This window comes from Diplotaxodon limnothrissa, linkage group LG3, assembly GCF_057381915.1.
Source record: "Diplotaxodon limnothrissa isolate DT_005_m linkage group LG3, D_limnothrissa_male_GT1.1, whole genome shotgun sequence".
Taxonomy (NCBI): Eukaryota; Metazoa; Chordata; class Actinopteri; order Cichliformes; family Cichlidae; genus Diplotaxodon; species Diplotaxodon limnothrissa.
In genome coordinates, this window is record NC_140598.1 from 55,448,998 (window position 1) to 55,461,749 (window position 12,752).

The 12,752-nt window shown below is 42.2% G+C and overlaps 1 protein-coding gene across 1 annotated transcript in view; it reads left to right on the plus strand.

The window, feature by feature from the left end:
* LOC146636636 (glucosidase 2 subunit beta-like) overlaps positions 1 to 12,752 on the plus strand; it is a 175,984-nt gene that overhangs the window by 50,784 nt on the left and 112,448 nt on the right. The window contains exon 9 of the mRNA XM_085350952.1: positions 6,169 to 6,255. Coding sequence (XP_085207078.1) covers positions 6,169 to 6,255 — 87 coding nt within the window. The remainder of the gene's footprint in view (positions 1 to 6,168; positions 6,256 to 12,752) is intronic.

Genomic DNA, 12,752 nt, shown 5'->3' on the forward strand with positions numbered 1-12,752 from the left:
AAGGCGAGGCAATAACTTTTTCACAGTGTAGAATTTCCTTCCCCCCCCTCTGCTGGGGTAGAATAATAGCGTAATTTCACAGAGCAGTGCGATGCAATCACTCAAGGTTTGCCTGAATAATCTCTGATCACCAAATTAACTTTGAATCCAGACTTACTTGTTCCAGTATGGTCAGAGCTGATTATTTCCGGGGAAGGTTTCAGTGAAACCCATCTGGGCTTCAGATTGAACGGCGAGACGGGAGGGGGGGGTGCACCCCTACACTGCAGTAACGGCTGAGATGACCGGTGTTCTCGATGCCTCGGGCAATTTGCTGCTCACTACTTTATTCCACGTTCCTGCTCATCTCTGTCGAATGGGATCACCAGCAATTATTCATAACGCCTGTAGTAACCAAAACAGAAAGTTGCATTTCGAGTGTCAAGAAGAAAGTACCCAAAAGGACAAGGAGCCCAAACAACCGACATGTATATAAGAGCCAACAGCAGGGATGTCAAATATAAGGCTCGGGGGCTAGAATTGGCCCAGCAAAGAATCCAATCTGGCCTGCTGTGTGGCTTTGGAAAATTTGAAGTGATAAATAAACATTTAAATGACTGAAAAGTTCCAGTTCTTTAGAATCTATTGTAGAAATGTCTGTTTTTGTTATTGTTTTGTACAAAAACAACATTTTCTATGAATTAGCAAGCTGTTTTGTAGTGACATCACAGTCTGTGCAATGAGCGATCAGGATTGTTTTTCTGTAATTTTACGTATTTATTGATTTTTTACAATTAAAGCCAAAAGAGTCATGCTGACAGATTTTGTTCATTTACTCCGGCACGATCTCTTCATCTTGTATAAAAACTGTGACGTCCCGTTGAAATTGCACTTCTTAAATCTTATATTAACTCTGAGATTAAATGTGTGGTTAATCTTTCTTATGATCGAAAGGGGGAATTTCACTCGTCCAACCCACTTGAGATCAAAGTGATCTGTTATGTGGCCCACGATGTAAAATTAGTTTGACGTCCCTGGCATAGATTTTGGACTTTTAACTGTGTTTTCACAGGTTTAGGGAGCTCTCCCATTGCCATTCATACTGCATCAAAGTAATGAAGTAATAGATTAAATTACAGAAAAGTTCCTGTTTTTTCACTTTCTGCTGTAGAATTTTCAGATTCTCTCAATATATATAAAAAAAGTCATATTTCACACATTTATTTGTTTGTGTTGACAGATTTCCTTCATTTGCTGGAACTGCACTTCTTTATCTTATATTAATATATATCAGGGATTTTAAATGTGTAGTTAAACTTCTATACAGGAGTTTCACCAGTCCGGCCCGTTTAAGTTCAAAGTGGGCTGTTTGTGGCCCACGTCATAAAAAGAGTTTGTCACCCATGGGTCTACAGTGTGTCTCTCTCATTGAGGATATTTTAGAAGCAGTTTGATGTACATAACTAGTCCGCAGACACCGAGAGCTTCCGCTTACATACTTGACAAGCTGTTAGCGAGTTAAAGAGACAAACCCTGACATTCTTCCCCTGCTCCAAAGTCCCCACATCGTGCACTCGGCTAAACATGAACTCAGCCTGCATTTCCTTTAAAGCCTGCGGTTGTGACCACGAAGCTGTTTTCATTCTGCAGACAGGGTGACCATCTTAGCTCAAGTCGCCCTCAGTGCTCTTTTAAACTCCAGCTTGCAGCCAAACTTCAGATGTGTCTTTTCTTGTCAGACTTTCTGCCCTTCACTGTATATGTGTGTGATTCCAAAAAAAAAAAAAAAGTGTGTCTGTACACTCTTGTCACTTTGTGCTGCATTGGGAATTTCATTAAAAGTGGGCCTAAATATATATATGCTGTCACAAACACTGTCGTGCCTATCTGACATCTGCGATCACAAAAAAGAAAAAGCAAACAGCACAATGCAGCTGTGTGCTACATGTCACATTTAATTGACACTGCTTTTAAAACGATGGCTCCGAAGCAAGGATGTCTCATTTTGTTACATACCTGTTGCCCGACTCCTCTCTCTCCCCGCCTCCCCCGCCTCCCCCGCCTGCGTCTCTAGTGGCAAGGGCTAAAAACACGCGAAAAGGAATCGAGGATGTACAGTCTGAGAAAAGAGAAAGAGGGGTTGGTCCTCTTAGAAGGCTGAGAAATCTCTAGAGCTCCCTCACTGCCTTGAGCTGTGTTTTTTTAGATTCAAAGCAAACCCACGTTGCATGCTGCACCTGCGCACTTGCCTTTGGGTAAATGAGGACACTGTTTTCCGTGACTGATAAAAGTTTGATGATCAAACACAGTTTTTTTAATGATAATTAAAACATTAAGTGGTATTGCTTACTGCTGAAAATTTCACCATGCTAACTGTGGAAGCTGGTGTGGCGCCTAACTTGTAAGTACTGCTTTGTCTGAACAACGTACTGTGTCTGTGTATTTGTTGCCGGGTACCCGACTGAGCAAAGGATAAAAGCCTAAATGAAGGGAGAGGGACTCGTACATGAGGCAAATAAACAAAAGTAGCTGCAGCTTTATTACCTGTGTGACTTTCTACTCATGCATGTGTACAATCCTCTATGCCTTATGTACTAATACGGCGTGGGAGTGGTAATATTTTCAGTTGTGGGTTCATGGTAATGGATGTCTCATCTTTTTGTTTGTGCTCTTTTCACATATTTGCAAGGTGATACATTTCATAACTTTGACTAGAAACCCAATATTCTCTTGCCAGGTAGATATAAATGGTATTTGTAGAACTGTGCTTCTGGGACCGGCTGGATCTATCAAATAACATAGCAAAGTATGTAACCATGTTATTTGAGCTCTTTTCTCTTGTAAGGCAATATCTTTGCATACTGATTCATCAGCCCGTGCGTTCGTTTGACTATATGAAGTGTGGAGCTTATTTCTCAGAACCATGAATCTTACATTTCTTTGTGCAGCTGTATTTGGTGGAGGGAAATGTAATGGGCGTCTCGCTATTACGTTTCAAGGTTACTCTGTCGTGATGACTAATGGAAAGGTGTTGAAGTGGAAAGATACTTTCCCTGAATTTGATTACGCGCTACGACGTGATGGCATATAGAGCGCGGATAAATGTTATGTGCATTCCTACTTTGATGCAATCATGGGGCTCATAAGTTGTTACTGGGAGCTACCGATGGCCTCTCACTCTTTGAGAACCCTGGATCCAGATGTTTCTACACGTGAACTTCTGAAAATGTCGAGACTCTCAGGTCAGAATATTCTACCTCACTTGTAGCTCATGCCTGTGTAGGAGAGAGGTCAGAGAGCATATTGTTTGACACAGTCCTGGAGAGTGAGAGGACGTCTGAGGATTGGAGAAGAAGTGTACTAGTACTGAGTTTAAAGAATAGGGTGATGTGCAGAGCTGTAGGAACTACAAAGAGATAAAGCTGATGAACCTTACCATGAAGATACGGGAAAGATTGTTGAAGCTAGGTTGCGAAAAAGGTCACGATGAGTGAGAAAGAGCACTAAAGGTGATGTTTGCTTTGAGAGAGTTGATGGAGAAGTATAGAAATGGTCAGAAGGAGCTGAGCTCTGTTTCTGTGGATGTGGAGAAAACATATGATCGAGTGCCAGGAACTGTGGTACTGCGTGAGGAGGTCACGAGTGGCAGAGAGGTATGTGAGGGTATTGCAGGACACGTATGAGGACAGGAGTGTGTGGTAAGAGTGACAGACAGGAGTCTCTGTGGACTATTATGTTTGCAGATTGCATTGTGATCTGTAGTGATAGTAGGAAGCAGGTGAAAGAGAGCCTGGAGAGGTGGAGGTATGCTGTGGAGATAAGAGGAATGAAAGTCAGTAGAAATGAGACAGAACGTGTGTGTTCATGAGAGGGAGACAGGTGTACCAGTGGTTGAGTTTAATTACCTAGGGTCAACCACCCAAAGCAATGTACTGCACACAAGAGAGGTGATGAAGAGAGGCACCCAGGGTGGAGATGAGTGTCAAGGATGATTTATGACAGAAGGATAGCAGGATAAAAGGGAAGATTTACAAGTTGGTAGTGAGACCTGATGTCGTGTGTTGTTTGGAGACGGAGGCACCGACAGAAAGACAGGAGGCCGAACTGAAGATGTTCAGATTTTTGGGAGCAAGCAGAATGGACAAGATTAGAAATGAGTACATTAGAGGGACAGTTTAGGCCAAGCAGTTTGGGGAAAAGGTTAGAGAAGCAACGCGGAGATGGACATGTGCAGAAGAGGGATAGTGGATATATTGAACTGCCAGGCAGGAGGAAAAGAGGAAGACCTCAGAGGAGGTTTGAGGATATAGTGACGGAGGACACGCAGAGAGTTGGTGTGACAGAGGAGGATGCTGAGGAAAAGGTGAGATGGAGCAAGATGATCTGCTGTGGTTACCTTTAAAGAGATTAACTGAAAGAAGAAGTAGAAGAAGACATGTTGCACATGATAGCAAATTTTTCTGTTCAACTGTGTTTAGTTCAGACAGGAGTACCACCTAGTGTGTGGACATCATTTTTCCTGTAAGAGGCAGGAAAAATGATGTCCCCACACTTGTCTAATTGTGTGCTGTGAATTAATCTGACTGCTAACTGCGCTATTCTTACATGTGCACACCTGGATATTAAGCAGATTTTGTACCAGGGATCTGGTAGCAGGTGCACCCCCTCCTACATGCTTTGCAGGAAACGCTTTCACGTAGATCAAATATAGTGTTTCCTGTGGTGAAAATGCTTCTGTAGAAGATCATTACCTGGTGTGTGCCAAGAAAGGGCAACTTCTGAAAATGGCAAAAGTCAGGCACTTGTGTTCCTGCACGTGTACACTTCGTCAGTACATCTGTTTGTCGTGGTTAATATGATGAGGTAACTGACAATATGAATATTATTGAAGCCAAAAAGTTGAGAGAAAAAAAAGACTTGCCAGGTTTCCTTTTCTTACACAATACTAATGTCTAGACAGCCCAATGCAGTTCTTACAAGAACCATTAACTAAGCTGTCAAGGCAAGGTTACTGTATGTTGTGTTAGCGAAGGACTGCTTCAGTTGAGCGCGTGGACAATTCTGTACTCTGCGTAGAGGCCACCCGGAACATCAGAAAGCCTCTACAGCACCAGACAAAGCTCGAAATTCAGCTCATTTCCTCCATAACAAACACATTTCAGTTTTCGCTCTGAAAACACCACCCAAGTGAGCTTTATGCCATTCACGTGTCCAGCGTGATTCACAGCCACCTGCCTTCCGTTCCACGAGTCCAGATCCGCAGTTGTGTTTATTAGCTTAGCTTAATTGTGCATAGCATCTAAAGGTCAGCGCCTGCTGTGATACATTGCTGCCAAAATGGCTTCCAGGGGACACTGTTTCAGATGAATAAACACTGAAAGCTGTACCAACTTCTCTGTCACCATCCTTTACCTCCCAATGTGCAGTGGCATCACATTCAGCTGTTTTCGGGCCCCGCACAAGGTCTTGTGACTGATGGGCACCCACTGGTATGCGCCGCCTCACTGACTTCCATTTCGGCAGGCAAAAGGCAGCAGATTAATTCGCCTGTCAATTTTTCCCCCCACCTTATTTTATTTATTTATTTATTTATTTCTGCAGGAGTCTATGTTTATTGAGATAGGAGGAAGGATGCGTTTGTCCTCCAGTGAATTAAAACATGCAGTCTATATCTGTATAACTACAGCCTTCCTCATGATGAATGGTATTTGACTTCTATGAGTAGTAAACTTCTTCCATTTGGCTGTAAAAGCTGATTTAATGAGAGGGTGACTTGAATAGATAAGCAGATATGGCAGCGGGGATTATTGGGAGGTGAGCTGAATGGGAGATGGATGATGTGCAGTTTATTATCAGTTATGTAAGGCACTTTTTATAAGCCTATACCTGTGGGGCCACCAGGCACACTGGACAACAGATGCAAGATTACCAGCTTGTGTGCAACCTGAGGTCTGTCAGAATGCATATGTGCTTTAGGGGGAGATGTGCATATTTGCGGTGCCCGTCATATTGAATTTTTTATTTATTTATTAGGAACTTCATATACTGAGTGCTGGTAATGTGGGCTGTTTTCAACTAATTTATATGATACGGTTGCACATTGAATGTCTTTGGAAAGCTGTTTTCGGGTGCTCAGACTCATGTTTGTCACGCTTTGATTCACCTTTTTGATTTTCCTCTCACTCCCAGGCTTTGTTGGACAGAGGTCACAGGATGGATCTCTCCAAGTTTCAGAGCACACTCTGGGACGTCCTGACGAGAGGCGACACTGTCAAAGTAAGAGCTCTTTTTTTAATTCTATCAGCCATCTTTTTTCTATCTTTCTTAATATATATATATTAGTGCTGTCAATAGATAAAAAATTAACTAACTAATCTCTCAATTTTCTGTTATTAATTGCGATTAATCTCAATTACTTTATTAATAGCCTGGCTCCAATTACATTTTTTTATTCTTTATATTTTAAGTAATTATCGTTGTTCACCGAAGTCCAGTGGTCTCCGGTGAGAGCGACATTCCTTACTTGCACAAGCTTGCTGGACTGCTGAGCCCTCTGGTCCCCATACAAAGTGTGCAGTCTCGACACAATGGTTCCTCTCGAGGGCAGATTGTAACACTCATCTCCTGATGCAGCACGAATGACTTCTCAGTCCATCATCTTCTACTATGCTAACTGGTCGGCAGTTTTTAGCTATCCAAACAACCAAGGAATTGGTTACCTTTTCTCTCACATTTCTCTCAGGCAACTTCTTAAAGAGAAACTTTCCACCCAAAAGTCCGCCCTCGTCCATGCTTGCGTGTGTTAGCTAGTGTTAGCTAGATAGTAGCATGGTGTCACTTCTTCTTCTTCTTCTAATCATTTCTGTCAGGCCAAACGCCAGCATAGCACACTGTTGCCCCCTCCTCCAGAGGTCTTAGATTACAGGAAATTAATAAAAAAACAAAATCAGCGTTAAATTTTTTTAATGCATTAAACATTTCGCGTTGATCTTAACAATTAACGCGATAATTTTGACAGCACTAATATATATATATTCTACCTTTTTATTGTGTATATTACGTCTCAGTTACACTAAAACTCAGCAGACTATATCTTTTTGGATGTGTTGTCTATGTGTTGAACTTCACATAGAAAACATCCCCTACACCGTGAAACTACCAACACCAGCCCGAACTGTTACAAGGGAGGATGGATCCATGCTTTTATGTTGTTTACATGAAATTCTGACACTACCAGCTGGATTTTGCAGCAGAAATTGAGACTCTTCTTACCAGATTACATTTTTTGTTATATTTTCTAATTTTGGTGAGCATGTACAAACTGTAGCCTCAGTTTCCTGTTCTTAGCCAAGTGTGGTCTCGTGCTGCTGTAGCCCATCTGCGTCAAGGTATGATCTGTTCAGAGATTCTCTTCTGCATAACTTGGCTACGTGGTTATTTGTCACTTGACTGACTGTTGCCTTCCTATCAGCTCACAGGAACAAGGAGGACTCTAGAAATTCTCCTGCAGTACCCCTAAAACCCTGTAAAACTAATGGCACACAGCTCAGCTCCTTGGTTATGTTTCTTTAAAGGGGACAGCGCACATTAATTAACATAAGCACTTAAATTTGTCATGTAAATACACCAGATTTGGTCACACAGACAGGTTTAATCCTTGTTAACTAATGTTGGTGCTTTTAAATCATACAGTAGAGTGGGATTTTATACTTGTGCTGATGTTATCATTCAGATGAATCATTACGGTGCTGAATGATGCCCTAACAGAGCTCCCAACTTAAGCTGTAAAGCCTTAACCTTGCTTTATTCCTGTATCAGTCTGGCTTCTTGTCACAACCTCTTCTGATGTAAGACACAGGTGAGATTTGGAGGCTCTGCAACCTTCAAAATTGTTGTGTGTTTTTACAGAAGTCCAATTCCAGCCTGACATAAAGGCATTGCAATAGTTTCTCCTAGTTTAGGACAAAACTGTCAAGGAGGCAAAATAGTGTGAGTCGCCTTTTAAGGTTCACCAAAGTAGTCGGACAGGGTACATTTACTCTGCCTCTTGTAGAGAAACCAGTGAACGCTGTGATTCCCCTGAAATTTACCGACTAATAAATGATGCATGACCGAGCCCTGACATCTGTCACTGGGCCCTCCCTTTATATACCTACTGTGGACTGCAAACTTCTCAAGCCTTTCTGTCTGTCCCATTTTTGCTCTTCTCCACACCCAAAACCCATTTCTACCTGCAAATTAAAAAACATTTTCCTACATTAACCGCATACTGTACACGTACACAGAAAAACAAAAGCATCATCTCCAGTGGCTGTGTGCAATAACCTCCAAGAAAAATGTGGAGACAAGAGAAAAAGCCCAGAAGATAATCAGAAAATGAGGAAAAATGGTGTTCCTTTAACCAAAATGTGTAAAAGCTTGATTACTCCAGAGTTATAAATGCAGCTGTCACACCACAAATTACCTCATAACTACTTCCTTTTTGAGTCGGTGCACATCCAGAGTCAATAAATTGCCAGTGTATTTCTTTTCAGAGCGCAGGTTTATAGACCGCATGTTTTCATCAGCGAGTTAAAGCCTAAAAGAAAATGTCCGCTCCTCTCCATCTCCTAAACCGAGGACGCGGAGAGTACCAGATACCATCCTTTCATTTCCTTTCCTCAGATAAAAAGATGAAGGGGGGATGATGGGGGACGAAAGTGAGGCATATCGCTGGGCAGTGGTGATTGAGTCCCTTCACTAAGCCACAACGAGAATCTGCTCAAATAACCCACTCCACCGATAAGAAGCTAGTCATTTCCATAGACAACCCCCCCCCCCAAAAAAAACAGTGGGGTTCAGATTACATGTCACCATCCGCCTGGCTTATCTCGGTGTTGCTCCATCACAGAATATGAATTATAAGGCAAACCCCTGCCTCGCCGCTTTTCATTAAAACACCATTGAAACACATACAGACTGAAAATGGATTCATTTTATTTGCAGGATTATTGCTAGCAGAAAAGTTGATGTGCCATAAAAGTTACCAGAACAGCCTTTTATTTTACCCCTGTAACAATTATCTGAATGTTAAAATCGACTCTATTATCATTACTGATAAAAGAAGGAATTCCATGGCTGATAACAAATGAATACATTTTTTATGCCAGCTAGGTGCGGTAACGCTTTATATGATGAAGCACTTTACCGAACAGCGAATAAACAACCCTGTCGCTCTGACAACGCATTCGTCTTTGTACACGTTATGCTTACTGAGACTGATGGTCATGTAGACGAGATTCACTTGGTGCTCAGGAAGCACTGAATTCCCAACTTCCCAACTTTGCGGTTCTATACTGTGGACGTGGAATGGCTGTAATATATGTGAGCTCCCATTCAATCAGTTTTGAGTCTGTCTATTTGTTTACTGTTCATTCTTTCGTTGGATCGCCATTAGCTTCAAACAAAACAAACCACGGCGCATCAATATAACCAGAAAAGGCAAAAACGAGCCGAACGTAAAGACCAGCTAGGCTAAGAGTGAAAAGGTTTCCTACCTCTTATACCTGCTTCTCTTTCTATTAAGTCCAATCCCTTCCTTTCACTATTATACAGCCACAATGCAGGCAAGCAGACATTGAGAGTCTTGCTTGGTAGAAGTGTACAGATATGGCCCTCGAGCTATGCAGATGTTCATTTTTCTGTGAACCCTAAGATGCTGAAGATGACGAGTGTTTGTTACCTTTCACTGAATACAAAGAGCTACATAAACATTGAGATTTTAGTACTCTAGTGGGTATTATAATATTTATTCATGGCCACGGCCACAGAGCACGTGATAGCCAAAAGGTCGAGGCCATCCTACAAACTGTCGTTGTACCTATAAATACAACCGTATGTGGCGCACAAAAGCTTTTTGTGTGTGTGTGTTACTAAATGAGCACAAGCTGCTTTCTGTTCATTGTGCTTAGGTGCTAATGTGCTATTAGGTAGGAATGACTTTTTTTTTTTTACTGTACTGTCCTCCTGTGCTACTGATTTACAGTTTAAGTGATTTCTTTGCTCTTTTTGAGATGCGAGAGGAACTCTTTATTGACCTCTCCACTGTTTTTTCTCAAAGTATTTTACTTGCTGTGACGTTGCGGATATCTGAAAAACCGCTACAAATGTGCGCGTGGACTGATTGTGATCTCGTAATGCATTTTCATGAAGATGCTTTGCCGTTGGAAGCTCACAGCTTCTGTATGCCACTTAAACATCAGTATGATACTTAGATTGTCAAGAGGTTGCGATCTACCTGTAATCATCTGAGTTTCCATATCGGCTCTTCAATATGCAATCAAGCCTCTCCGTCACAGCCATTACCTTCTAGCCATATGCTCAGTTTCAGCTGCTTACCGAAGCATTCGTGTTACAGTTACATAATGAATGTGGGCTTGGAGTGCAGATTCTCAGCTTTAATTTGAGGCTATTCGCTTCAAAATTGGAGAAAGTGTTAAGGAAATACAGCTAATTTAATATGAAGCTACCTTTTCCCCCCAAGGAACCAAAAGGTAATTGAATAATTGACTCAAAAGCTTTTTTATGGACATGTGTGGGCTATTCCTTTGATGTGTCTTCATCAATTAAGCAACTAAAAGGGCTGGCATTTGCATCTGGAAGCTGCTACTGTGAAGCCACAGCATGGGGTCCGAGAGGCTCTCGGGCCGTTCTCAGTCTGCAGAAGTGAAACCAAGCCTTTAGAAACAGCTCTTTAGGTGTGGCCAAAAAAACATACTGGTAAGCTGTAAGGGCAGCACTTATAAACAGGCATGAGTCTCTCATGGAAGCAACTGCATGGGCCCAGGAATCACTGTGCATGAACAGAGCTAACCACGACATCCACAAATCCAGGCTAAAGGCTCTGACATGCAAAAAACATGATCCAAAAGCACCACCATCCTATTACAACAGCATGGCTCCATAGTAGAAGACCCCGGGTGTCGAGTTGCTGACTAAAACCAGTTGTAGCAACATGAAATTAAAAATTTAAAAAAAGGAGATCAAGACCTACAGTAGGATCAGACGAGAATGGGACACAGTCCTCTCCTGTAAATCCAGCAGCTGGTCCGCTCAGTTCCCAGATGTTTGCAGACTGTTTGCCAGTAGAAGCGAGGATGCTACAGAGTGGTAAACATGGCCCTGTCACAACTTTTTATAATATGTGTTGTTGCCGTTAAAGTTGAAATGAGCCGGTGTTTTTTATGAAAGTGGGACATTTGATATGTTTTCTATGTTCTGGTATTGAGAAAATGTGAGTTTATGAGATTTGCACATTATTAAATTTAGCTTTTATTTACATTTTAACCACAATCCTCAGACCTCCAAGATCCTGACTGCACGTCGGTGGAAGCAGATGAAGGGTCTACGGATGATGAGTGGTTAACAAAAGGGCCTGGGGAGGGGAGGGGCCAACAGCAGAGTTCACTGGGAACAGGAGAACCGCCAAAAAAACTTAAAAGATGAAAAAATACAGCAGGAAAAGCAGAGACGGTGGCTGCAGTGGACACTTCATAGTTTTTAACACTCGGTTCCACTTCAGCTGTTTCTATGTTATAGCTTCGATTTCCTCCACGGTTGGCTGACGGACCAACAACAGCACAAGCAAGAGTGGCCCACACACATCGGCATACTTTGTACCCCGCCTGCACCTGGCAGAGAGGCCGTCCCTGTGCTACCTCTGCTGGACCATAAATTCCGCTTTACACAGCGTGACAACTTTTTTGGAGCTGGGCTTGTACACAGAGCCCTGGGCAGCTTAACTCCATGAACCTGCTGCAGCTTTTTCTGCTAGTACTGGAACACGGACAACTGGGGTGTGATATCTGAAACTCCGAAACTCCGGCTTCAAGTTAAAAAGGAACACGGAGAGACGTGTGATCACGGCATGAGGTCCCTCAAACTGAAAACAGCAGCTTGGCTAAGCATCAGCAGAATACAGATAATTTTTTGTCGCTGTCCAGATACGTCTAAAACCCAACTACATATGTTACCCTTCTTTCATTTTCCTGAGACGCCCACATTGAAACTCCTGATCAGGAGAGGGGTGTGTTATACAATGTGCTACGTCAAAACTGACAGTCTTGACCTTATTACACACACACACAAAGGGACCGTGTGCAGTTGTGTTGTATTGAAAGCGTTCGCAGCAGCTGCAGCAGCTAATGGCATGTTGTTATTCCACGCCATGCTTACGTCCCCTGCACAATGCTCATCCCGGCAACGGAGGTAGTCACAGATACAAAAGCCGTGACAGCACTTGCTGCGTCGAAAGCAAACACGGCTAATGAATCACCAACTCTCCTAAGCCTAATTAGGACCTAATTATTCAGTCTTTTTTTGTTTTTTTGTACATTTTTAAATGACGTTAACCTTCCCTCATTTGTCTTTTCATAGAATTGCAACATCACTGCTGGCCTTAGTTACAGTAAATAACATTTCAGGAGGAATTTGTGCAGCCCACTAAAAGCTCGCACATCAACTTTCTTACTTATTTGTTTTGTTTTCGTTGTATTTCTGGGTTTTGGATTTGAAAGAACACTTGTGTTTAAAGCTGGTGGTAACTGCAGTTCGATATCACTGATTTGACTGGCAGTAAATGTACAGTTTTTGAGTTGAAATATTTAAAAGCAATAAATCCTCAGTATGTAATTTACCCATAATAGACTAACAGTGCTTGTTTTCCCAGTGTGCCACATCTATCAAACATCACAATGCAAATAAAGAAAAAGAAGAATCAGTAGCAAAAGCTTTGG